The sequence below is a fragment of the Eleginops maclovinus genome, chromosome 23, assembly GCF_036324505.1.
Source record: "Eleginops maclovinus isolate JMC-PN-2008 ecotype Puerto Natales chromosome 23, JC_Emac_rtc_rv5, whole genome shotgun sequence".
In the NCBI taxonomy this organism is placed as follows: domain Eukaryota; kingdom Metazoa; phylum Chordata; class Actinopteri; order Perciformes; family Eleginopidae; genus Eleginops; species Eleginops maclovinus.
The window spans coordinates 11,414,491-11,442,321 of NC_086371.1; the positions used below are offsets into that span (position 1 = coordinate 11,414,491).

General features: G+C 41.7%; 2 protein-coding genes across 4 annotated transcripts in view; one reads left to right on the forward strand and one right to left on the reverse strand.

Annotated features, from left to right (window-relative positions):
• Positions 1-27,831, forward strand: part of macrod1 (mono-ADP ribosylhydrolase 1) — a 106,343-nt gene that overhangs the window by 20,148 nt on the left and 58,364 nt on the right. The gene's annotated exons all lie outside the window — the stretch shown is intronic.
• On the reverse strand, positions 185-27,343 carry flrt1b (fibronectin leucine rich transmembrane protein 1b). Its single transcript, XM_063876333.1, is given in 4 exon segments — positions 185-3,733; positions 3,735-5,042; positions 7,755-8,830; positions 27,154-27,343. Coding segments are annotated over 2 exon segments (2,202 nt in total). The 5' UTR covers positions 5,028-5,042; positions 7,755-8,830; positions 27,154-27,343; the 3' UTR covers positions 185-2,824.

Below are 27,831 nucleotides of genomic sequence, written 5' to 3' on the forward strand. Positions count from 1 at the left end.
TTCAGACTTTGTTTCAGATTTAATGAACCCACCACACACACACACACACACACACACACACACACACACACACACACACACACACACACACACACACACACACACACACACACACACACACACACAGAAAACAAAAGGAACTACTTTTTCTTTTTAGAAGTCTTTATTCATCCTTGTAGAAAAGAAGACGACAGACCAATAAATGGAATAGCGTGTTGCACCCATTTTAATGTTTATACATATGAGTGTTTTCATTATCACATCTGAGGGTGACATTTTTAAAAGGAAAAAGGATATTTTTTTGCACAGAATAAAAAAGGAAGCTTCAGTGCTCTTAAAAAAGAAAAGAAAAACAAATGCAGCAAAAAAAAGAACAAAAATAAATCCACACCGGAGCTGGTCCTATATGACTGGTGTACGTTAACCCATGTTGGAAGAGAGAAAGAGAGCTACTGAAAGTACGAATCGGTTGGAGGTTCAGTATAACTCAATATCACTCATCAGCATCCTTCCCTCTACGTCCTCGCTCTCTATTCCTCACTCTCCACCCTCTCCTTTTCCTCTTTTCATGTCTGGCTGTTTGTTAGTCTTTTCCTTTGAAGTTTCTCTTCATGTAAAGTGTATTAGCAGAGTCAGTGAGAGGCAGTCAGAGAGCAGTTGCTGCTTCCTTCTGCATGCTGTGTGTACATGTATGTTTGTTAGTTAAACTGCACAGTGTAGCGGTCAGGCTGGGATCCCTGTTTATGACTGTCTATGCTGGCATGTAACACTGTATGACATGTCAGCTAATGTACTTTTTCTACCAGAATTCAAATTATAATTTCTCTTGTAGTATTTTTTGGATGATACATACTATGAGACAATACAAGTATTTGTGATAAATCTGACAATTATTTTTTCAATTAAATAATTAAGTTGTTAAAAATAACTTTCACCACAATTTACTGCCACGGATTATGTCTTTAAACTGCTTGTTTTATCCAACCAAGCCAAAACATAACGATTTTTGGTTCTCATAAGACCAATTTGCCTGCTTAAACAATAGCATTTGCCTAGAAAATTACTAGAATGAGTGATAACTGATAAACATTTTCTGTCAATCTATTTAACGGACCATCTTTTGTTTATTTTTTACATACTGCTCATTATACCTTGTTGTATTTTAAATATCTATATCACATTTACAGCTTCCTCTTATAGATTAACATTGGAAAGACAGATTGTTATGAATGGTATAGCAGTTATTAGAGTAGACAATTACTCCTTCCACACAAAATTCATTAGCTGCTAAAACTTTTTTTCTATTAAGTAAGTTTAACCAGCCTCAAGATGATAATGGGTTACTATTTTAAGATGTATAATTACGTTTCTTAGACTTCATTTGCAAATGTAATTTAATAAGACCAGACAATAGAAATTGGGTACATGGGTACATACTTTTTTCTAATTCAGATAGGGAAATTTGTAATAACTGTCCTTCTCAAGCTAGTCATTTGTCCTGCAGTCGTGGCAATTATTGTACTTTATTATGTTTTTCTCTGATTGTCTTAAATTCCTTGTGTCCTACAAACATTAGCATCTTAATGGGCCCATGTTATGATGAAGATACAGGCGAAAACTGCTGTAACAATTTAGTTTGATTCTTTAAATTTTAATCACAGGAATCTGAAAACATCAGTCCTTGATGGAAGTGTGGAGTCATGCATTTAGGGATATACTGAGGGTAAAACTCAAGTCATAATTTGGTTATCACACCTCTTTTTTTTACCCTGCCTGCTTCCTTCTTGATCCCCCATCTTCTTCCTTTTGTCTGCCTTTTCATCCTGCTGCTGAATTTGTCACACGCCCTTTTTTCCTCATCTTCCTTTTTTCAAGCATTTTCTGTGCTCGCTGTCTGCCTTAAGCCAACACACCTCTCTCAGCGCCTCCATCCCCAAAACAGCACCCCTCTCTCTCGTTGTCTTATTTTCTTTTCTTACCATCCATATATCCATCACCCCCGCTCTCTCTCTCTCCCCCTCTCATTAGTCTCCCCATTCTGTGGTTTCTGTCTCCCGTCTCTGTCAGAACTGTTATCACTGTTGTCAGCTCCCTTGGCGAGAACAAAGTCGTCCTCTGCTCACGGCACCACAAAAGACACTAGAGAAATAAAAGGAAAGAGCCAAAGCCAAAAAAAAAGAAAAAAGAAAGAGGCTGAAACTTGTAAAAATTAAAAAAGAGGGGAGTAAACTAGAGGGAAAGGAGGGGGCTAGGAAAACATATTGTCATGTCAACCATGATGCATTGTCATCTGTTGGTTATAACAACCATTGATTTTTCCCTCTGTCATCCCTTTTATCTATACAGCACAGAGCTTACAGTTGGTAGGAAGATATGAGAGCTATCTCTATACACATCAAGTGCCTTTTCCTCATATTATAAATATATCTCCTGCTAAATCAGCTAAGCCTAGTATATCAACCTCAAATAAGTTACTGTGTATCATTATGAGCTGAGAAGAACAGTAGGTTTAAAAGACACTGAGATATCAAAAAGAGAAAACGTAACGATTTATAACTATAAGTAGAGCTGAAAGAAAGACTTTCTGTATAAAGTAGTATACAGTAGTAGAGTATAGTAGGACTGTCACTTCTGTCACTCAACAGCATTGTCCTTTCAACATAGCCAAAATCAGTCTTTTCTACTTAGCAAACCAATCAGAATTGAACCATCAGAGGCACAGAGGGTACTTTGGAAACCAAGGACAAATGGCCACCAGCCGAGGGGTCGTCATCATAGAAATGGCGCTTGGCATTAGTGGTTCAGGGAGTGTTTCCCTGTATCATCACGTGTAGGCATAATCTATGTCGGGGATCCCACCCTCTCGGTAGCCCCTGTTGGTACCATAAGTGACACGATGGTGGCTGGTTTGGCTGAGGATCGTGCCATTCAGGCTGCCGGCTCCATGGCTGCTCCTGTAGGTCCCGTTAGCTTGGGAAGAGGAAGAGGAAGAAGAGGGAAAAATGGTGTGGATGTAGGTGACATCCTCCAGCTTAGGCTGCAGGGGCTGATGGGCCATAGCTGTCATCTGAAAACCTGCAGGAGGGGCCCTGATCTCTAAGATGGAAGTGTCCTTCTTGGTGCCTGACTCTACATAGTCATCATAATGTTTTCCACCCCGGCCCCTGCCATATGTCCCTGAGTCCCCGGACACATACCCTGATCTCTGTCCGTACCAGCAGAAGATGCCAAAAATCAACAGCAGGCTTACTAATGCTGTGGCACCCCCTATGATCCCAGCCAATGGCAGGGCTGTTAGTTCTGAGTCCTTTCCCTCTTTATCATCCCCCTCCCTTCCTGGACTGACCTGAGCCTCTCCAGTCTCTATCTGAGCGCAGGTCGGGATTGAGTCTTTACTGTCCGTGTCCATGCTGCCAATTCGAGATGAACCCATGCTGGAACCCCCAAAAGAGGATTCCTTTCTTAATGGCAGCAAACAGATGAGGTAATGGGAGCGTGGGGTAAGCTGGGTGAGGAAGTACTGCCTCCTCTCTCCAGGTACTAGAGTCTCTGTTATGGAACCAAGAGATGCACTGCTTCCCAACCTTAGCCACGACAGGCGAAAAGAGGGTGCCGGCTCGGGGCAAAGCCAACTCACCAGCACACTGTCCGGAGAAAGAGGTTTTACAGTCAGCTCAAGGGCCTCTCCAGAGACCTGCCCCCCTTCACCGGGAGGCAGAGGTATAACAAAGCCCTGGCCGCTTGGCGTGGAGGGTGAAGAGTGATCCTTGCGTGGGGACCAGCAGAGGGGTTGTGGTGGTTCTGCCATGGGGAACCACAGCCACAGCTTGGCCCCCTACGATGTCATCTTCCCCTCCTCCATCTTTTTCTGCTGGGTTCATTCCCATTCCAGTACCGGGACCAGCAGGGGGGCCTTCACACTGCTCCATCAGGGAGGTTAGTTCTCTAAGGGCCTGGCCCCTGACAGGCTCAGGGCCCTGACAGGTCAGACCCCTGACTGTCACTGCGGACCCCCGGCTGTGCAGCCATGCGTGGAGCCAGCGAAGGTTGCAGCCACAGTACCATGGGTTTCCTCGCAGTAGTAGCAGCTCCAGGCTTTCTGTGTCCTTCAGAAGCCCTCGCGGGAGAGTGGTCAGATTGTTTCCCGACAGGTCCAACCTCTGAAGCCGCCTCATGCCGTCCAGCGCCCCCCGTGGTATGTGAGTCATCCCGTTGTCTTGCAAATGGAGGCGCACAAGGTGAGACGAAGGAAGGTAGACTGGCGGCGACTGCAGGGCATTCCTGACCAGTGACAGCTCAGTCAGGTTGGAGAGACGGGAAAAGGTATCATCTGCAATTCGTGTGTTGGCCAACAGGTTCCCATCCAGAACCAAGCGTCGAAGGGAGGAGAGCCCACGGAAAGCATGTGTTGGGATGGTGCTTATTCTATTGTCGTCCAGTCGCAACTCTTCCAAGGATGCTGGCATGCCTGCCGGGATGCTTGACAGGTGGTTTCGAGAAAGAAACAGCAGTCGTAGCCGTGGAGTCCCAGAAAAAGCTCGCTCCTGGATGCTAACTGTTGATATAGAGTTATCATCCAGGTGCAAACGTTCTAGTAATGGTAACTTTGTCAGAGCTGATCTCGGTAACGTTCGTATATTATTATCCTGCAGATGGAGCTCCCGTAAAGAAGGCGGGAGGTGTATAGGGAATTCATCCAGATGATTAGCATACAGGTAAATTACTCGTATGGAAGTGCTGCGTTCCAGTGAGGGAGGCAGGCCTGCGTTTTTCACCCGGTTGCTCTGCAAGTAGAGGATGGCAGCCATTAATGGTAGGGGAGGAATTATACTGAGACCACGGTCGTTGCAGTAGACAAAACCCTCATCACAGCGGCATACAGAAGGACACACAATGCCCTCATCTCCCTCGCCCGTTTCCATGGCAATTGCCGCTGCCGCCAGTTCCAGCACCTCAGCCAATAAGGTGAGGCACAGGAGGAGCAGAAAGAGCCAGTCGCGGAGCTCAGCAAGACTCTCAGCCGCCATGTTGGTGCTCAGCTCCTGATTGAAAAGAGAGAAAATGGGAAACCCTGATTTGAGTACCACTGATGTGACTGAGTCTAAAATCCAAGAAAGTTTTTACATTTAGCAAAAGAAAAAAGAGTTGGCACAAGGATAAGTTTATGAAACAGCCAAACCACAAAGTGCTGTACTTTTTACCTACTGTATAAAGTAATGTTCTTTTATCTAAAGGCGGAGAAGTTTTGGGGATAGAAAAAGACAGAAAGAGTTCATAGGGGTTGTTCAAGATTATATGGGTCAGAGCAACCAAGCAGAAGACAAACAGACATTTAGAGGCACAGAGTGCGATGAAGGGTTGAGTGAGCGGGCAAAGATTACAAGAATCAGAGAAAGCAATAGGATGATGACAAAGATGGAAAAAATTGGACAGTGACAGTTTCATGGAGAAAATGTGGAAGAAATTTTTCGGGCCGATTAACTGAAATGGAGTGAGTGACATGAAACTAAAATGGAGAAGAGAGTCAGGGAGAAGGAAATCAGATTAATTGCCCACAGTGCTGTTGATTTCTTTTGCAGACACCAGAAGTAGTAAACTTGCTGTAGCTGCACTATAACTGACCCTCCAATGAAATTACAGAAAGAATCATTTTAACTGAAGGAACAGAAGAATACACACAATTTCACAGGCTCTGCCCGGTATTTCAGAAACACAAGGCGTATGTCTAAGGCTATGACCAAAACACACACACACGGAAATACACACACAAATAAGTGAACATATTGAACACAAAGCAGTCACATGCAGAACAGTTTCTCAGTACAAAATGACATGTATAATGCATGCTTTCTCTTGGTTGTTATTGTTCTTGAAATTTATATAAATTATTCAGTTAAGTGGTCTAGAAAATCCCCAGAAATGTTTTAGCGAGATGTTTTACAGAGAAGCATTTTTCTGCAACATTAATATGTTCCTCAGTCTATGTTTTGTGAAAGGTCTCCAGCGAATCCCTGACACCAACATCAATGACATAAATTTACAATTCAGATAAAATGATCGCAGTGCACTCAGCATCCACAGCGCACTATTTATAGTGTATGAATAATATACAGTAGTGAAAGTTGTGGAAATTACATTGTGTTGTACTCTTGTTTGAATCCTTCCTTTGGGTAGCCTGGGGCTAGAAAATCTACTCTGACGTGAAATGCCTGACATGATTTGACAGCATATTTGATAAACAAATCCTCTAAAGGCAAGTTTTTTTTCCCCTCCCCACCCTTCTGTGCATACATGCATGTGCATGTGCGTGTGTTCGTATGTGAACTCAGTGCTGGATGCAAAATTGCCCCTCGGCTGCAGTCAAAATCCATGCAAAGCAAACAAGAGATGGCAACAATAGAAGAGACGCAAGGAAGGGAGGGGGATGGAGGGAGGGAGAGAGAGAGGGAGGGAGGGATGGAGGCGAGGAGACAGATGGAGAGTTGGACATTCAGTCAGTGGAGGAGAGGGGAAATTAGTTTCTGGCAGTGAAGACTCAAGACAGTATCTGCTGAGTTTAGTGCGAAAAGAATGATTGCATGCTCTTTTCTCTGTAAGATATTGGTGCATAAAATAGCTGCATTTGTGTACCTATCCATGCTTGTTAGTGCCTCTATAAGTGTGTATGTGTGTGACTGTTGAACATCAACAATACCCAGCTCATGTCTCACCTTGACCCAGGCAGTATGTGATGTCACGTGTGTGAGCCGTACAATTCGGCATGGAACTGGACTCAATTTTTTTCTTTTCTTAACAGCATTTTAAGCTTACATCTGACTATTTCCCAGCCTTTCCAGCATTTGAAAGACAGAGAAAGTAAGGGAAAGGAGCACATGCACACTAAAAGGAGTGTCAAGGTAGGAGCCGAGACCGTATTGGGAATGCTCTATGAATATCAACTAGCATATGTTTTGTAGCCACACTTTCCCTGCTTCCCTTTCATAAACACCGCTTGGCACAGACCTGTTTGTGTGTTTTTGCCTACAGTACATGCCAAGATTTTTTTTTCTATCGACATCCTCTTAATGATCCTTATATTTTCTGTCTTCTCGCCTCCCTGCCTCGCCCTCTCACTCTCTCCAACTGTCGCTCTCCCTTATGGCGCTCTCGTCTCTGCGTCTTTATTTTTCACGCCATCTACCTCTCCAATCCTCCCACTACCACTTCCTCCCCTTCATAATCTTTCATTATATCCACTCTCAGGTTTGTTTGCAGAAGTGTCCGTGCAGTCGCCCTCCTACTCTCCACCCCTGTCTCTCTTTCTCTTTCTAATCCTCTTTTTATCGTTTCCTCTCCAGTCCTCCGTTGATTCCTACACACCGAGATTGGATCAATCAGCTCTAGTTCAGTCCTCCTCCCCAGACTTCCTCTCTCCCTCATGGCGACTTAGTTTCTATTTCATTTAGATGCAGCAGACCCCCCACCTCTTGTTTTTCCCCACCTTCTCTTTCTCACTCCCTCTTGGCCTCAGCTTTCTCGCCTCCGCATTCGCCTACCTCTCCCTTTGCAGCCCCCCCACCCTTAACATTTCAATCATGTTCAGAAATAAAAGCCTTTGTGTAAGCACAGAGCCATTGTGTGTTGGTGTTCTTTCCTACCACGTAGATGAAGGTAACATGTACAGGTGGTGTTCTTCATTGCGGTGAATGCAGAAAATGTGTGTGTGTGTGTGTGTGTGTATGGACCGAGGGTGTGATTGCGAAGGTCTTGCTAACCTGGTCAGTCTCTGTGCTTTTCACGTCCGCTGCAGCTGTTTTTTTCCTGTATCAAGGGATTTGTGAAGAGGAATGTTATTGTGTCTTTGTGTGTGACTGAAGATGTAACCGTGGATCTCTGTGTGTTAGCGAAGACGTCTTTGAATCGTTCACAAGTGTAGCCACGCTCCTCAGGGCCGTTGAATCTTCCTCAGATTGGGTGAATGATGATAGGGATGATGATAGCCTGTACTCCAGGGCTCCGTAAGTTGCAACACCAGCATGGCTCAAAGCCGCCTCGGCACCCACATTTTTGTGTGTGTGTGTCTGTGTGTGTCCAACTGTCAAGCTCTCTCTCTCTTCCTCTGGGGTAAGGGGCTTTTAGGCCTGCCAGCTCAAGTCATCTTCAACAAGCGTCCAGGGGCCTAATTCTAAAGCCACGGCTCCACACCCAAATGCTACAGTTGGGCCGACAGTCAGAAGATGGTTGAGAGCTTAAGGGTCCTTCTTCGAAGTCAAAAGCAATCCTGGATACTCATGCAAGCAGTGGGTCATGCAGAAATACAGTGCCGTGCTACACTGACTTTGAATAATTAGGTAGTGGTTATAATTAATGAGTAGCAAGTACAGAATAAGTGGGATTTTCAGAGGTCTGAGATATCCAGCTAAGAGTCCTTACGATTATTAGTCGTATAATAACAATTATCAAAAACATACATTTCAGAGTTTTGTGATGGTAATGAGTAGGTTTGAGGCTGTGAAGGACAGTTTGGTCCTGTGCAGAACACAGGCTGTGATAGTTGGTTCAGAGGCTCCTTTCTCCTTCCCTCTCAGTTTCCGCCTCACTCTCCTCTGTTAAATTTGAATCGCTTCCTTTTCAGTTCACACAGATGATCTTTAGAGGCAGCAAAGCACGATGACCGCGTGTACTGTACGTAGTGCAATCCGAGCAGCGCTGTGAAGGCCAGTCACGTGGCTCAGTGTGAAAAGTTCCCCCACAGGTTAGAAGAAATAGAGCGATTTCTGGTATCCTCAAGGAAGACTTCAATGATGTTTGCTTCAGCAGGACAGCTGGCAGAGTGTCAGTGAGCACCGCCCTGAGAGAGACAGCAGACAAGAACAGTATTAGAAATGTTGAAAGTGTAAAATCCTTGCTAAACCTCACACAAAGAGCTGTTTGTAACACATCATTCACGGAACCAAATTAAGAGGCTGACACATTTAAGCCTTTTAACAAGTCTTTAATATTAAGTGAGGCAACATTTTAGAGGTTTAGTAGAACAAAATAATGTGTATATATATATATAATATTGCCTAAATAGTTTGGTAATTCTACAAATCTGTCTCTTCAACTTTAAAAAATATTCAAATATTGGCACAGCAGCTAATGTGTTTCCTACATGTTTATTGTTAAAGGTGCTTTAATGGATCTGCAAGGATAAAAAGCTTTCCAGCCTTTATTTTTGATACCAGCCGCTTTCTTAAAGCAACAGCAAGATGTACTTTTGGTTTTAACATTGGCACAATATGGAATACTAAAAGGTATGGGCTAAATAATTATCCCCATCAGAACAGTTATACCTCTTAAAATTAAGTACCTCGTGAAAATACTTCCTGAAGGTCAGAGCTGCATATGCGCGAGACGCAGCTCCCAACGGACACAAACCTCCCATTAAGGTAACTCAATGTTTTATATCTGTGTTTTTTTTCTTCAAACAAAGCGTTTGAGCTTTCATTAACCATCACCCGTTAAGTGCCTGTATCTTGTGTGCAGAATCCAACCCCCCAGTGAACACTGGCTTTAGAAATATAAGGTTTTCATCAGGCATACTGAGTGTACAGAGACAGATTCATCAAGGCCATTAACTGCTCCGCTGCCTGCATTCGCCTGTTCACTTCATCCCAGAGTAAGTAGACTACACAGCCAACTGGGAAATTATCATGCGGTTTGCTTAAACACAAATAGAGACAAATAATGCCGTCCTCATTTTCATTTTCAAAGGACACATGCTGCAGCTGTGAAGAGGTTCAACAGCCTCATGTCTGTGTGTGTATATATCCTTGAAGGGTTTTTAAAATCAACTCTAAATTGTGCACCATACATCTTAATCTAGACTATGGGGAATGTGTGTGTTTCTATTTTAGGTTTGGTGTTTTAACTGGTTCCACAAATGGAAGGGAATTTGTTTAATTAGGTGTGCAGTTTAGTGGGGTAGTTAGGTGGTTGGTGTGGGATGAAATTGGGCTGTGTGTGGTGAGATAAATTATCCTTTTTATAAAACAGCTCCAGGCTGGTTTCTAGTTTGTGGCATAGTAAACTGATTTATATGTGCAGAGTGCAGCTAACTTGCCTAATGAAAGCAGCTCGCGATGGGAGAGAATGCTAAATAGACATTGTTTGCAAAATGCATCGACTTTGTGATTGGCATTTAAGGAGAAATGAGATAATGGTCTGTTCAAGGACAGTCTAGTTGTATGCAGCGCTTTATGTTTCAGGCTTTTTGAACATTATTAAATGCTTTACCCTTTTTATTCCATGTCTTTGTGATTCATTGATTGATGTCTAATACTCCAAATTCCTCTCATGTTAGTATTTTGGAGGGAAAGGCTTTTAAGTGGCTTTGAAGTTGAATCATAAATCAAATGAAGACTTTTAATTGGATGTCATCAGTCATGTATTAAAAGCAGATGTCACCTTTAACGACGGTAACTGTCGTTTTAAAACAAGTCTCCTTAATTGGCTGCACTGTCTGGTCCAAAACTACCCGTACACTACATGCACTAATCTCAGGCTACCACAGGCAAAATGTCTGCCTGCATTGGACAAGATGAGAATATTGAGCATCAGCAGCATTTCCACAGCTCACTGCCATTGCCCATTAGACATCACTACATGAAGCTCTATCTGTATAATGTCGAGGCTGTCCTTAAAACTTTTTGTGATGGATTTTCAGAAGACTTGCTAGGGGGAGAGTGGTGGGGAAGAGGAGGCTGAGGAAATAGGAAGCATTAGGGAGCAAGTATCAGAGCGGGGAGTAAGGAGAGAAGCTAGACACTATTCATTTAGGAGAAGGACGTGTCTGAAAAACATGTTTGTCAGAGTTTAGGTAAGGTTAAATGAGGGAAAGAAAACACACTGATTTCTGTTTATCATAACTGTGTTTCAGTATAAGAAACTGCAGATATCTCACTTATTAATTGGCCAAGTTTATGCAACTTGTGATATTAACCTACAAGATGCCCAAAACCCAGCAAAGGTTGAGTGGATACATCTTGACATGGAACCAGTTTTCTTTTCTAATCGATCAAAGAATACTTTTAAGTGCTCTTTGAATTTATTTCCTTTTTCCTATAGTTCCCAAACCTTTTATGCTAATAAGTGCAGTTTTTTATAGGCATGCTTATTAGAAGTCAGACACAGTCAAGTGTCTAAGCGGCACACTCTTTCAAACATTTTTCAGTGTTAAAGGTACATCAGTGTGAAAAAATCATTAGGTATCTAATATCAGACTATACAATTTAAAAAGATGTGTGATGTTGTTATTGGTATTTGTGAGTATAGAGAAAAGATGGGAGTACTTACATTTACAGAAAACTAATGGCAACAACTTTGATAACTATTTGATTTTTGTATTCTTTTATTAAAACTTAAATGGAAGTGTATTGGTTCCAGCTTCATACACAATTTTTTTTTTTATTTTCTTTGCCTTCTGTAATACAATGTATTTTTCTTTCGGGTCATCGGTCGGGCAGAACAAGCAATATAAACTACATTTGAAGTGCTCAGTAATAAGGTGTAAAATACATCAGCATCTTACCTTGAATATTAACAACAGTGTTATTGTCTTTTTACAAAACATTTCCATCATATTATATTCTTATTTCTTTCTCAGAGGCAGTAATAAAGAGAGCAGCTCCCACAATTTGGGCAGCTTACCCATTTAGTGTTGAGGTCAAAAACATCCTTGACTGAGTCTTCACTGTGTGTCTTTTCTGTTGTACTTGTTTTTTTTCTGCATAACAGAGAGCACAGAGAACATCTCATTCCTCAGGGGGACAGAAATCACTCTGCTCTTGTGAGCCAGTCAATGACAACTGTGTAGCCTACAGGTACGCAGCAGTATGTGACTTTCACTGTGGCTCTGTGCAGTCCAAATGCTCTCGCTGTTATGTTTTCCTCTTTGCTTTCTACTCCAACAATCACATATTAGCATATTTTTTCTTTGCTGTGTGGAACAATAGAGAAGGCTGGAGATAAAACAACTACATAAACATCTACAAATATAAAATCTGCGTTGAGCTCAAGGCTACTAAATAAAACTATTACTGACATGGGTTGGACAATTTTTATGCAACACATCTGTTGCAGGAAAGTGCAGATGTGCTGTAAGCTATTGTTGTTCTGCAGATGACGGTGATGCATGTTCAGAAAAGTGGCAAAGAGCATTGTTATGTGTTAGAGGTCACCTTTACTCACAATTTACTGATGGATGTGAAACATGAGAGCTAATGTCTTGAACTACAGGTGTGCTTACTTGCATACATCTTAGCTTTGACATGAGGTACAATAAGAGGAGATTATGGGCATGACACTAAAGACTACAACGCCTTTGGTTAGAGAAAATGCATCAGTGGCTGTTGTGCCGTTAGCATCAAAAATTACCGGGAAAAACTAAATCTATTTTTTTTTTTTTTTCAAATTATCCTCCAGATGACCTTCTAGCTGCACTTTCACAAATTTGAAACATTAAAGTGGGTGGCAGCGGGAAATTGACAATATCAAATCTCCATTTTCATCCACCCTTTGCTCCATCAGGCTGTTCAGAATAATTTGGAAAATGGAAGCAAAGAAAAGTGACAGCTGTGATACTTGGCAGCAGGCTCGCTCCGTGCACTGTAGGGAGCAAGGAGATAGGAAGTGAGGGAGTAGGAGCTAGGGATTAATAGTTATGAGGCTGGGGACTACAGTCTGAGTACTTTGTAATCATGTGGCTGTCTAACCCCAGTGTTAGCGAGGTTGATGAGCATGCGTCCCTGCTGACACACACTCTCTCTATATCCACTCCGCTGAATATTAATATGGAGGAGAGAATTCCTCCGAGCCCCATTGTCAGACGGCACTATTGTTCTCTGCTGGCCTCTGCTTCGCCAAGTGTGTACGTGTGTGTTAACTGTTAATACGTAAGTTGCTGTCTACATTGTGTGTTTATGCATATTAGGCCCATGTTTCCATCTCGTGTGTGTCGGCTGCATCAGAGCAGCAGTTAACGCAGCAGTGAGGGAGATGAGGGGTGTGTTTGCGGCCCGCCATGGCCCATAAAGACAACTGGCCTGAGAACACTTGGACCAGCCATCAGGGCCCAACATTTGCAATTATTTCACCTAGAGGCACTATCTGTAAAATGAACACTCTCATTAAAACAGCCGTGTGTGCACGTGTGTGTGCATGCAAATGTGTGTGTGTGTGTGTGTGTGTGTGTGTGTAATTTTAGAGGCACAACAAATATATGGCAGCACACATGCTTGTCTTTCAATCAAAGTGTAATGTGTTGTTTATGATGTTTGACTGTGCATGTGTGGTCATGGATGTGTGTATTTACACATTTCTTTATGTTTGTGAGCACATCTGTGAGAGTGTGTATTTGTGTATCTGTATGGATTTATGTGTGTGTGTGTGACTGTTTAACTACCCCGCACACGTAACCTCGCCATCTCTGCCTCCCTGTTTCTCATTTACTGAGCGAGCGCCAGGGAGAAAGCAGTGTGGGGGAAACGAGAAAACAAGTGATAGGGGGGAAGGAGAGGAAGGGAGAGAGAAAGATGGTGAAATAGAGGCAGAGAGGGACGGAGGAGGCTGGTGGTCCATCCAGGAAAAATAAAGTGAGGGAAGGAGATGGGGTACGGCAAAAAAAGGGGGGAGATAGAGAAGCAGGAGGACGGGAAGGGGGGGCAGAGAAAGAGGCGGAGGAGGAGGCAGCAGATTTATGAAGCCATTGGAATGTAATTTGGAAGCAGAAATTACTGTCAGCCTGAGCAAGGTTTAAAGTCAGTGAAGCTTGAATCCAGGGCCCGACTCTGTGTGTGTGTTTGTGTGTGTGAGTGACTGTTTGGTGAGTATCACAGACAAATGGATAGCAAATGTGATGCAGAATAATACCCCAGAAGCTCTGCAGTTACTTGTCATACACACTGATGGGGCCATATCTGTGGGTGTATGTGCACGGGCTTCTTTTACTACTTCTCAACGCATGGGCGACGTGACTACACGGCATAGGAATAGAACCCTGCATTCATATTTAACAACTCATATTTCATCTATGCTTGAAGACACAGATCCACACACACACACACACACACACACACACACACACACACACACACACACACACACACACACACACACACACACACACACACACACACAGGCACTGAATTCTTGTCAGAGTCTGAAGGCCGTAACTCCGGCAGACTCAGTGAAGGGTGTCAGCGTGGACAGAGCGAAGGCTGGAGGGAGCAGAGTGCGAGAGGAAAAAGACAGAGAGAGAGTGTCAAGGATAGACAGGGAGAAAGGTAGAGGTGGGAAATGGAAAAAGAGAGAGAGGCATAGACATGAAGAGGGGCTAAAAAGAAGAGTGTGAGGGATGTGACTAGCTTTCCAACACAGCAACACACAGCTTCCATTTAGCATGAGAGGGAGGGGCAGAGAGGGAGAGAGATGAGGGAAGCGACAGACGGGGATAATCAGCAAAGATCTGAAGGGAGGCACTCGGCTGTAACACACCCCCGGAGTGTGTTGGCTTTATTTTTGCCGCAAATTTCTCTCGGACTCCTCATCAATTAGTTACAGTAGGCAAATGATTAAAGGGATGAGACTGTTTGTTCTTTAAAATCATTTTTCTCTCCTGTTTTCTTTTTTTTCCCTCAATGCTTCCTGACCTTTGCAGTCTCATGGAGGCTGAATGCACTTTTTTTCAGTCTTTTTAGACAAACACCTACAATATGAATCTAATTGAATGTAATAGTCTACGACATGAAGGAATGACGCTTGTTGACTTAGGTGTTTCTATGGGATTTGTTGAAATATAAAATATTGCCAATCTTATCCTTTAAGCTGTGGACATTGTGAGGATTCATGCTTCCAGCTCTACGTATGCTTTCTCTGCGATATTGGAAGTCCACGCTGTATGCACAGTAAATACAATTGCCCTTGATAATCTGATTGGGAGAAACGTGGACACTCACACCGCCTAAACTGAAACTGCTGAGTTCATTATCCAGATTTGGAGCAGAAAATAATATTACCTAAAATAAATCATGCACAACAAGCCTTACAACAGCCCTCAAGTAAATTGAGCATTAATCCGCCCCTTACTCAGTCTCATTCATTCAGAAATGGAACAATATTAAGGCGATGTAAGGGTGCGGTACAGAACAGGGTCTAAGTGGCAGTGATGTCCTGATAATCTTATCACTTTTATCCCTTATCTGATCCCTTATATGTGATAAAACTGTGTTTTTACTGTAGCTGTAAAATATAATCCACAGTGAAATACTGTTCCTTTTGTTGCAATTCAAAGCTGAGCACTGAAATCCGTAAAGTATGACTGCCGAAATGTGAGGAAATGCCCTTAAAATTACAGCAATTTTGTTGTTAAACACTTGGAGAGGAAAAAAAGTCCTAATGCTGATAAATGTCAAAACAAACGTGCTTAACATTTGGCATATTCAGCTCCGTGGGGCAGATCTGTGCCTGGGTGGTTTGTGCGCCACCAGCTCCCATCAACAGCTGCTCCCGTAAAATGGAAACCACTCAAACACACATTTTTCACATCCTTTCCACACTTACAGAAATAAAAACACCCTCACAACAGTCTCTCTTACATGCTCACACACACTTTGTTGCTCTTTTGACCTGTGACTGACTTTCTCTCTTTCCTATATATACACAAACGCGCGCACACACACACACACACACACACACACACACACACACACACACACACACACACACACACACACACACACACACACACACTAGCTCTCTGTTCTTTGTTCTTGTAGCCAGTGATAATGATAGCCACACCATTATGCACTGTGACAACACCACCTCCTACTTACTCTGTATGGCAGTTCACACCATGGTTCAGTCTCTGTCTTGCTGCATCTCTCTGCTCTCACTCAGAATAGTGTTGAGGTCAATTAACTCTGAATTAATTTATACAGGCCGACTTCTTCTGGCAGCGGTAAGGTGTTAAGTGGCATCTGTAGATTATTTAGAGATTTCAACACTGTTTTTTTATCCTCCTCCTTCAACGCCTTGTTTTCTTGTTTGCTGTTTTTCTTTTCATTTATGTTTCATTTGTTTTGGTCTCCATCTATGTGCCAGTTGTCCTTCATCTTACATTGGCATCTATGTTTCTTTGACAATCAAATAATGTTGATTCATGATGTTGTTATTTATGTACTTTAAATGTTTAATGAATATTCTCTTGTTTTGTTAACCCTAAACCAAAATACATTCAGTTTGATATCACATAAAACAGAGAAAAGCATTTTAGAATAATATATTTTGAGAAACTGAGAACGTTTTCAGCCATTGTTGCATTACAAATTAACTTTAAAGAATAATTATCAAAGTAGCTGGTGATTATTCTTCTGTCTGCACACTCATCGATTAGTTGGCTTTTCTTTGCAACTCTTTTCTACAAAAAGAGAAGCTAAAATATTTATAGCCTAAACCTTATTTGGGATCCTCTCGACCACTCTCACCTTTGGTCAGCAAAGGCTAAAATCCATAATGACATCACTATATTCCTTTCAAGCTTCAACTGGCTAGCGCTCCAACACATTGTACGTGATTGATAAGAGGACGGTCATCTATAAGTGGTTGACGAATCACAACAGAGCCGGCAAGCCAACCAATCAGAGCAGACTGGGCTCTGGTTTCAGACAGAGTGTGAAAAGAGGTTGCTGTAGCACAGGCAGTATGAGAAAAATAAAGAGCTTTTTGAACATTCAAGCATGAAGGCATGTCACAGTAGAGGCACAAAATAAATATATGAGGCTGAAAATGGGCATAGTTGTGCCCCTTTTCAAAGCTGTTGTGACTATTACTGTCACTGATGGTCATAAACACATTTTAATGCAGTAAATGGTTTATGTGTTGGGATCAGGTTAATTGTACATTGTCAAGCAATACATTGCATTGACGTTATATCCAAGTTGCACATTTTTTTAACAAGGAACATTTTTGATCTCTTTCAGTTTTAATATTCATATTGACAACCTCACTTTTTTACATGTACTTGCAGTTCATTTGAGTTCAGTTCTGTTGTATTGAAGTGAATCAAAGATCTTTTCACATAAAATCACCTCTGTCTGTCTGTCTGTCTGTCTGTCTGTCTGTCTGTCTGTCTGTCTGTCTGTCTGTCTGTCTGTCTGTCTGTCTGTCTGTCTGTCTGTCTGTCTGTCTGTCTGTCTGTCTGTCTGTGTATGACTGAGGTGGCAATGTTCCTTGCTTTGTTTCCTTTCTTTCTCTCCAAGTCTCCTTCTCTACGTCTTCTGCACAGTAAAGCCGGGACAAAACTCCAGCAGTGATAAGACGAGAGCAAGCCACTGAAAGCAAAGCAGTGCAAATGGGAATTTTCAATAGATGGGTCCTGAAACCTATTGTCAGAGTGAGAGAGAAGATGAAAAAGGAGTGAAAGAGGGAGGATAAAGAAGAAAGATGGAAGGAGGGGAGCATAGATGGAGGCGGACAGGGAGACAAAGTGAGCTGTAGAGTTTTTGCCCTGGAGGAAGTCAGTTTCCAAAGAGGGAATGAACAGCCGAGGAGGGAGTAAACGAGACTTTGAGAGAGAGCGCTGCTGGAGTGAGGCAAAGAGAGCCGAGGAGGAGGAGGAGGATGTGAGATGGGGACGGACTAAAGAGTGAGAGGGAGGAGAGGAAGAGACAGGGAGGACAGAAGTGAGGATGTGGGAGAGGAAAAAATATAAAAGGATAGTATAGAAAGACATGGATGGACAAACACAAGCGGCACCCAGGGCAGAGGTTGTTTTGCATAAATATGGTGCGAATAATAAAAATGCTGGCGGCTTCATTTTAAACACAGCAGCTAATAATTAAAACAGTCAGACCTCACACTGTGGGCTACAGAGACAGCGCAGAGATTTTATATGCATAAGCCGTAAATAAACTGTATTATCTCTCAGGGGGCTCTCGGAGGGTTTGCGGCCTTGGGTACTGAAAATATATTCACAGCGCTGTGAGCGTCAGTTCACCCACTCACTTCACCTGCAGCGCGGGTTAGACAAATATGCAGGTTTAATGATGAGTATTCATACTTTCCCACTGACCAAAAAAAATCATATCTTTCAATTAAAATGTTACCATTTTAATGGGAAATAGTAGCTCCGAACTGCAATGATTCTCTTTTTTCTCCCAGTATGTTAATCTAGTCAGGACTGAAAAGCCTTCAGCAGCGGTAATTAGCCCAGGGGACACTGAAAAGCCAGAGGAACCCTCAGAGATGAAAGCTGTAAGGTGGGTTGGCATCTCCTCAAGGCAGGGTGAGGCAGGTTTCACTGCAGTTTTTACACACTGACACCCCTAAAGCTGTGAGTAAAAATCCTCCCACACCACGCTGGAATGATTTCTCTGGTTAACCATCTGCCTTAAAGAAAATATAATCATAAAAACATGCGTTAAAAAGTATCCTCCATCACGTCAACAGCAGACCATGTGACCTAGGTAATGTCTCGGTGAAACATAAATAGCTTTTATATCAGCCTGTTATTGTGGGCTTACACTCTATCAGCATAGCAGGTGTACATTAGAAATATCTGCACAACAAAAACAACACACCCTGCAATATAATGTACCAGGAGATGCTATGATATACCCCATCTCTCAGCAAAACACACATTCCCACACTCTGCCCAGCATGCATACACATCGTCTCATGACAGTGTGTGGATAAATAATCCCATTAAATATGATAGAGGGTTTTTCCGACTCAAAGCATTTACACTCTCTCTCCATCTCTTTCTCTCACTCTGTGTCTCGCTCAGGATGAGGTATGCACAGGAAGTATCTTCCGACAGGCAATTTACAGGCCGGACACCTTCTCTCTCACACACACACACACACACACACACACACACGCACACGCACAAAGCAGTTCACCAGAAGGCACTCTTAGATAGGTCACAATAACTCCCGCTAGGTTGAACTTGGCACCTATGCTTTTGGAGCAGAATCCCCGGAGTCTTTTGTGTTTGCTCCTGGTGAAAGAAGAAACAAGTCATTTTAAATCCAATAAGATGTGGATTGCGTGCGGCCTCCTGGTGGCAGTCTAAGACTCAGGTTTGAACCAGGCTTTGTTGCCTCTCAACAACACGTCATATCTCTCTTTCGCTATTATTTCTTGTCATTTTCCATTTCCTTATTATTCTGGGAAGACACAAAGTCTCCACAGGAGCTACATTTTTTGAAAAAGAGGAAAAACTTCCATGTGAAAGTTTAGTGAGTGAACTAAGACCGATGCATCTCCTGCCAGTCAGTCAATCAATCCATCAGTCGTTCTGTTTTGCCGCTGTTTACCTCAGTATGAAGAGACATTGAGTACACTCCAGCAAAGGGTACAGGGTAATTATCAAAGCTTATTCAAGCAAAGAGTCAAGCCCAATCCCGGCAAACCTGAGAGATCTATTGGAATTCAATAAAGCGGGTCAGACACATATTCTTGCCAGTCTCCCTCACAATGGCGTACCATCTTGACACCTTTAGAGCGAGTGTAGCACTCTCTAAGCTGAACTCGGTAATTGGCTTTTGCACATGTTTATTTCATTCTCTATCATTTTGGAAATCGTGGCAGTGCTTTTCATTCTTTGTTGCCATGGTAGGTTGGAGATAATTCTGCATTTGGTTCCACTAACACAGTTGTCTTTGTCCAAATGCAGTGGTTTTGGTTCTCTGGTAGGTTGTGTCCTATATGAAGAACAGTTGTGTTATTATACTTAGGTGCTGTGGTATTTGGTCTCAGGTTGGTTTGGTTTAAACTTTTCCTGCCACAGTGTTTGAATGGTTTTGAACTAATATGAACAGAGAAGCACAGGCAACAAAGAGACAGCCGATTCAAAAGACAAAAATATCCCAACTGTAACTCTAAGCGTAAGCAAGGGAAGAGCTTTGCAATATGAAAGGTAGGCATTAGAACAAATCCTAATGTTTTAATCAGACGAATAAACATTGTAATTATAACTTAAATCCTACTGATGGTCATTAAGCTGTGGACAAAGTCAAAAATAATTGCCAGCAAATTCCAAACTCTAAAATTTAGGTTTTATCAAAACACAAATTAATTACATGCGCCGCATGTCATTGCAACACTAATGTTTGCTGCAGGCGTCTCACACAGACTACTGCAACAGATGTGGACTGTGGTGCAACTGATACGAAAGTGTAAATGAACACAGTCTGTGGCTCTTGGCACAATGTCGCCATTTATGTTCTGCATTTTGGGCTAATATGAAAGAGGGCCTGCAGAAAGGGTTGGGCGTTTTTTTCTTATTAATCTGGTTCCGAGTCATACAGTTATTAATAAATCCGTCATTCTTAATTTTGAGTGATATTAAATCTTTCATGTCCTTATTTCACAAATAAAGTGAAATAAAAGCCAATGTAACACAACATTAAATATCCATGTTCAGAAATTAGATGATGAATGGCTCTTCATTCCCAACATAATCAGTAACCCCTGGCAATAGATGCATCATTTATTCATTTATACATTCATACATGTATACATGTCTCTCTTCATGAGCTTCCTCATCCTTTGATCCAAGCTGGATCAAAAAGAAACCACTCTTTGCGTCAAATGAACTCATCGAGGTGATCAAATCCTTGGTTTTTGCTTTCATTTTACCCCTGGCTCTATTTTCTCTTCAGACTTTTTATTTCTACATCTATTTGTGACAAACTCTTGTCAGTAACAGTTGTTCTTTTTGCCCAAGTGAGAATATTCTCAATTTGAACGGAACATAGGTAATTTCTTCTTTTTAGTCTTTCAGCTCATTTTAGCTTGCAGTACCAGTATGTGTGGAGGCACCTGCAGCTGTTTAAGAGCTAGGTAAGGAACCGGTCCTCTGAAGTCATCGCTGCTGCTCAAACAAAAGCTTATCTCTGAACTTGTCACACACACACACACACACACACACACACACACACACACAAACTACTAAAAAATGCCCAAAACACCAAAATACAATATAATTCAGCCTAATGCAAAACCATTTTTTGTGTGTTTGTGTGTGTTTTCATGGCTGGGTCCCGGAAAGCCTCCTAAATTGTTAAAACCTTCCCTTGTGTATTGCAGCTCAGTAATGTCGGTAAATGGCATCTACTGTGGATGTATTTATTTCAGGTTTTCTGAGGATCATATTTGTTCTGTTTTTTTCAGGGCAGTCTCAACCATAACATGGCATAACCTTATTTATATAAAAGCCTTGTTTGTTTCCGAGCCATACTTCCTCCTACAATAGATTGCATAAGGCATAAACTAGAAAGGCAATAACTAGAATTACAGAAAATCAATTTCAAAATGCAGTTCTGGTTACATGTGTTGGTCTTTTTATCTTAAACTACAGATTGCTCTGAATATCTATCAAAAGTAATGTGAAAGGGGAGAATACATATATTATTTTCATTAAAAAAATCAACATTATTTATCTTATCTTTTTGTTTATGGCTATGCATAACGATGAAACTATACTGTAGAAAGGTCGTTGTATTTTCAACACACCTTTTGCAATTTTTCTAAGCCTCTCTGGACTCTGAGCTGATGGTGTACCACAAATTAACATACAATATGTGTCTAAATACCTCTGAACATCTCGATAGGGAAAATGTATATCAATGCAAGAGGTACATTAAGGAACATTAGCATTTATGTTTAAGTCTTGAGTGTTGTGTTTTCAGTTCTCAACCTACTCCTGAAAGAGATGTCTGGCTCTTTAGCTACTAAAGGCTCAGCTATATTCACCAGCCAGTCATCTGTCTGCTGTTGGTGTTGAGCAGGTTTTATATGAAGGGGTTTTTTTCAGGGCCTTTTCTCTGTAAAACAGGTGCCTGCTACAGCCCAAAATAAAAGAGTGAGCCAGAACAGTTTAGTCACACAGTTCAACAATGAGATGAAACTAACTGTAGATGTGAAGCTGAGAGGAGCTGCAGATCCAGGGATAATGTTCTGTTCATCACTACAAGCTACTCTTTGTCACATTGTCATTTCATGAATTAATATCATAAAATTAATAATTAAAGCTGATTTTAGGTAAACAATATCACCCAGCAACATAAAACATCTCAAAGCTACAAGTTGTAGCAGAAGCTAGCAAATCTTACCTATAAATAAATATAGGTTCCCCTTACAGTACATAAGGCGTACCATGTACGCACTGCCTAACTCATTTGCATTATGAGATCGGATCACAACATCGGCAGCCTATTAACGCCAGGAGAAATGTAAATGTATTGAATGTGATTTTCCAGATACAGATCACATGTTAATTGGGGGTGGAAATGTGGCCTATTTTCTAACGTAAAGATATATACAGTATATAATAAACATTGTAGAGATACAGTTTGGAGGAATGCAACAAATACATTATAAGCTCACAGTATGTGTCCCAGCAGATAAATGCATTTTTTATAATCTAGGGCAGTGTTATCTAAATAATGTTGGTACTGCCATGACACAAAGTGGGAATACGAAGTAAAAAACAAGTTCCGATTCACTGTTTCCATCTAAATTAAATTTTGTTTTTGCTTGTATTTGTTATGGGTGAGAAAATCCTCAATAATTCACCCTGGTTGCTGTCTCAGTCTGAGTCTCTGTAAAGCTCTTTTGGACACAGTTATGAAATCATTGTTTCAGGGGCGAGTTAAACTCTACATCTATGACTGCAGTGTTTCCCACACAGGCTTTAAAAGGGTGGGATGCCTGGAAACATTAATGCGCAGGTTTATTTTGACACCCATATAAATAGAGCATGCACCTCCTACCACAAAGGTAGCAACACACTACCTTCGCATAAACCTGCAAAAATACTTTGATTTGATTATTGGGCTTTGAATACTGCATTTTTTACATTGTTTTTTTTATGTATGCCATGACCATGACGATGACAAGATAATTTCTTATCTTTCTTAACAATAAAGCAGGATATGTTCTGGTTTAATTAGTTTGGCTGATCAGTGTGCTAAAGGATTTGTTTGTATAAGTCCTGTAATTATAAAACCACCATGGAAAGGAAAAGGAAGACTGACACCTTCCATCTTTGCTATCATATAGTGATTTGGATGGATACCAATTCTAATATTGAATCAGTAATATAAGTAAATGTTACCACAACGCTAAAGTTGACTGGCACTGATATGCTTAGTAACAGTCCTGGTTTCATACTGCTGAATTATTTACATTTAGCAGTGAAACATTAATGCTGAAAGTCATGACTGTAGGCATGAAGGCAAAACCGGGGACAGACTTTGACATGGATGTAAATCATCAATCCCTCATTTTACAAGATGTGAGCTACACTTTAAAGTTATCAAGATGATGTAAAATAAGGAATTTATAGATGAACAGAATCAGAAACTCTCCTGGTAGGCACTTGCACAAGTAGCCTCAGGAAAGCAGACATGCTGCTAAGATACATGAAGGCACAGAGGGTCATCACTTCCTCTTGACACTTGCTGAGTTGCCACAGGGTGATGACCCAGTGCCTCCAACTAGTGCGCACCACTACATGAACACTCTTTACACCTGGAACACACTTTACACCTGGTAAACTGAACAAACTAGTGTCATGCTACTGGGGTTTTTCAATTGATGGAACAAAGTGCCTGTATGTGTACAGTTAAGTATTAAAGGGGTGAGGTTTTGTCACATTCATCAATTCTATATACATTAAACTCATGGATGTAAAAAGACAACTGGATACAGCGTTGGTGGCAGGGCCCTGTTCTTTCCTATGGAGGTTGCATGATGCCAAATTGGCCTGACTTTAGAGAGCAAATATACGTCATCATACGAGTCTTGGGCCCATAGAACACGTTCACTGACATTTTTCTTAAGCAACGCCTCCTATCGGCAGCATCTTGGCTCAGTCAAATGAGGGGAAATAACTCTAGAGAAGGCCTCCAACTAGTTGTTCTACTTTTAAGACCTACTGATTAAAACAAGTGCTATTCAAAAATATTATAAACTTGGTTTATGCCTTTTTCCTGAGCTCTACAAAGTGTTTTAGCATCCTTCAACTCATAGTTTTGGTGTCATGGCCAAAAAGAGCAGCTGCTGCTGCCCAGCACCAAACATCAGACAGATAGTTAGCTACTAGCTGGTGAACATAGTGGAGTTTTTAGCCTCTAAAGAGGCAAATAGTTTCCTGATTAAAATCAATACAGAGCTCAAAGGAAAGTGAATACCAGACATACCTTCACAAAGCTTCCAAAAAACCAAGTGCTAATGGTGCTGCTGTGTGTTTATTATTATTATTATTATTATTATTATTATTATTATTATTATTATTATTATTATTATTAACGAATGTTTGCTAAGATATTCACTTTTTTAGTGTTTTATCAAATTCTTGTGATAAGGATTTTGTGTTTTTAGCTTTATCCAATGCCACTAAAAAAAATCTGGAGGTGCAGATTTAAAAAGAAGCACGGTGCCAAAGCAACACCACACAATGATTATTTTTGTTTTCCAGTAAATCTCATCAGTTTCATCCATCCATGCCACTTTCCACTGCCAGTACAGATTCAGTGTTGAGCCTCCAAATCACAAAGCCAACATGGAGAATCTGTCTAGTCCTCCCACAGAACACAACATGTTTTAGCTATTGCTTTGGAAGACTATACTATTGATGAAGATCATATCTTTCTGTTTTTTAAAGATTGTCAGGCTCTTAAATAAATGTTTAGTATCGTGGAGTTGTTTGATTAAATTTACAATGATGAAATAGTTGTTGATAGAATAATGTAATGGCTATAGAATAGCTTATACTATATGTATATATAGCTTACCCTTGCACATACATCCACATTAAACACATTTTGTCAAAGCTAATGATTGATGTATCTTAGGAATGGTTTCCTTGTTTTCAATCAAAATCGATGTATATTCTTTGCAAATACTATTGTCTTTATCAACTGTGTTGGAAGATCAAGTTGCAAAGTTAAAGTTTTTTACTTGCCAAATGAATATTAAATGTTTAAATTCTACCAGCCACTGAATAAATCACCATTGTTTTTGGCTGATGAGAGATGTAAATATTCCAGCCACATATTTTACCAGCAGTGGTACACAGGTTGGTGGTAGGTTCTTATTTCTGAGCACTGCAGACGGTGAAATATCTTTAGAAAACAAAATGCTGTGTGATCTGTGTTGTTGAACTGCTAAGCTCTGGGAAAAACCAAAGTGATCCGGTTGTATTTGCGACGGCACACACTCCTGGATAGCGCTAGGGGGTGGGGTTAAAAGTTGTTTGTTTCCACATCAGGATATCATCAACCTGAATTCGTAACGAATACAGCAATACTAATTCAAAAAGACCAAAAACTGCTTAACAAATGAGATCTTTCAGAAATTTCTCTTCTGAGTTCAATTTAAGAACTAGACACACCAAGTGTTCACAAGTGTGTTAACAGCTGACTTATGCTAAGTGCTTTGGCACCACTAGCCTATCTTTTGACATAGAAGCTCAGTCAGCTGAGATCACTCAGGTGCTGATGAAGATTTTAAACAGCCAAGTTGGCGTCTAAGGCAAAACCGCGCCACTTGTTCGTTTGTGTTTCAGGAAATGAAAAAATATTGTCATCATTCTCAGAGATGATACTGATGTCTGCAGGTTTCATTTTTTTGCAATTTTGTTTTGCAATTTACCCATCTGTAAGATGCCGATTGTGTTTTTCTTTTTTTCAACCCTTTCTTGGTTTATTGTGTTTCAAATGGGGAGTTATATAAGCACTGCTCCTCTTGTGCTGTCAGATGGGTGAATAAGAGGAGATCAAAAGGGAGGCGATAGTCTGCTGCCTTCTCCTCTTCTTTATTCTCTCCACATTCTGCCAATGTGCAGTTCCTTCTAACTGCATGACTTGCCCTGGATTCTCTGTCTCTCCCTCTCTAGGACATTACACTTTAATCTCATGTTCTCTCGCTCTTCTCTCTTGCCCCCCTTTTGGTCTCTTTGCCTTTTTCCCCCTTATTCATCACTCCATCCATCCATCCATCCATCCATCTCTGCCTTTCTTCTTTAATCCCGTGTTCTGTACCGCTTTGGCCCAGAGAATCTCATTATAATCTGCTGTCTCAATATGGCCCCGTATGACTGCTAATCCTGTGTGTGTGTGTGTGTGTGTGTGTGTGTGTGTGTGTGTGTGTGTACACAGATGTACAGCATGTTTCTGTTTACATTCAGCAAGAGGTGTAAAAGACGTTTAAGCAGAAATTAGTTGGATGACGCAATCTTTTCTTTGTTGTTTCTTTTCTTTTTAGACAAGTTGGTGTCCTACACAACATGCAGTAGCTTCCAACCACATAGGCCCTTGTGTTAAGGTGTGGGGGGGTTAAGTGCACATATCGCCATGTAAGTAGGGCCATTGAGAGTAGTGTCTTTGCAATTCTGACACATACACACAACAAGACCACAAGCACTTATACTGTAGAAACATAAAACCACACTGCTCACATGAGAGAGCAGGGTAGAGCGGTGGGAGAGATGAGAGAAAACATGCAAGTGGGAATTCTATCTCTTTACAAAGTATAATCTCACTTTAATCTCCCTCTCTGCTGTAACTCTCTGTAGCCCGCTGTTTAAATCTCTCACTCTTTTTTTTTTTTCTCTTTTTGCTCCAGCAGGTAGCTGCACAAGTGAACGCACATCCATTTAAACAAGCACACATTTAAAAAGCGTTACAGTTAAAAGCGTTTTGGCATCAACATGCCACCACCGTGAGCAATAGAAATTGAAAAAGATCCTGACAGGCTAACCTGCATGAACCGTGCACCCTTTCCTCTACGAATGCACAGTCATCAACCCGACTCAGATCATACCTCTTTTATCCATGTTCTGCCTCATTGCTGCTCGCTTCTCCCGATTGCATCCTAGTCAAATCGTCCTTTCAACTTAATAGATAATTACGCGGGTCCGTTAAGTCCCGGCGGTCAGCAGCCTCTGCATGCAGCCGGGTGAAGGGCTCTGCGGGACGGGGGAGGATGCTCGCTCTGTCCGCACCGAAGCTCCGCGATGTGCACTAGTTATCTCCCACCCTGTTGTTTCACTCTAGTGTGGGTTAATGTGTTTGGCGCGAGTGTGTGTGTGAGAGAGAGTGAGAGAGAGAGGGGGATAGAGAGACTAACCTCGGATAAAGTCCCTTTTTTTCTCTCCAGCGTCTTTTTGCTCCTCGCTGTCAGCCAGCTCCACTTCAACCAAACGCCAACTTTGCTACTTCAACACCAGAAACGGCTTGTCATAACGTCAACGTTACATCCTCCTTTTTCTCTCTCCTCAAAAGGGCTCCGTGTCCCTCCCTGAGCGCAAAACAACGACAATAGGTGCGACTAATCTCTATTTCCACCTCGATTTATCCCGCTAGTCTTTTGGCGCTTCAGTCTTTTAAAATCATCCAACTGAGTTTAGTAGCGGCTTGACAGGTGTCGCCTCCAGCGCACCTACAATCCTCCTCCTCTTCCTCCTACTGGTCTAGTGACAAGCCTGGGTGCTGTTGTGGTGTGTGTGTGTGTGTGTGTGTGTGTGTGTGTGTGTGTGTGTGTGTGTGTGTGTGTGTGTGTGTGTGTGTGTGTGTGTGTGTGTGTGTGTGTGTGTGTGTGTGTGTGTGTGTGGTGGGGGTACTCTACAGTGGCTTTGAGCTCCGTTACAAGGGTTCAGCAGGTCACCACGCTCCAGCAATTACCGACTACTCACCAAGCTTTAGACTGACAGGTGCACGCACACATATAGGTCTATACACACACGCACTCAAAAAACGAAACATTGAATGTAGCTGGGGCCACCTACATTTAGCCAGTTGGGGGCCC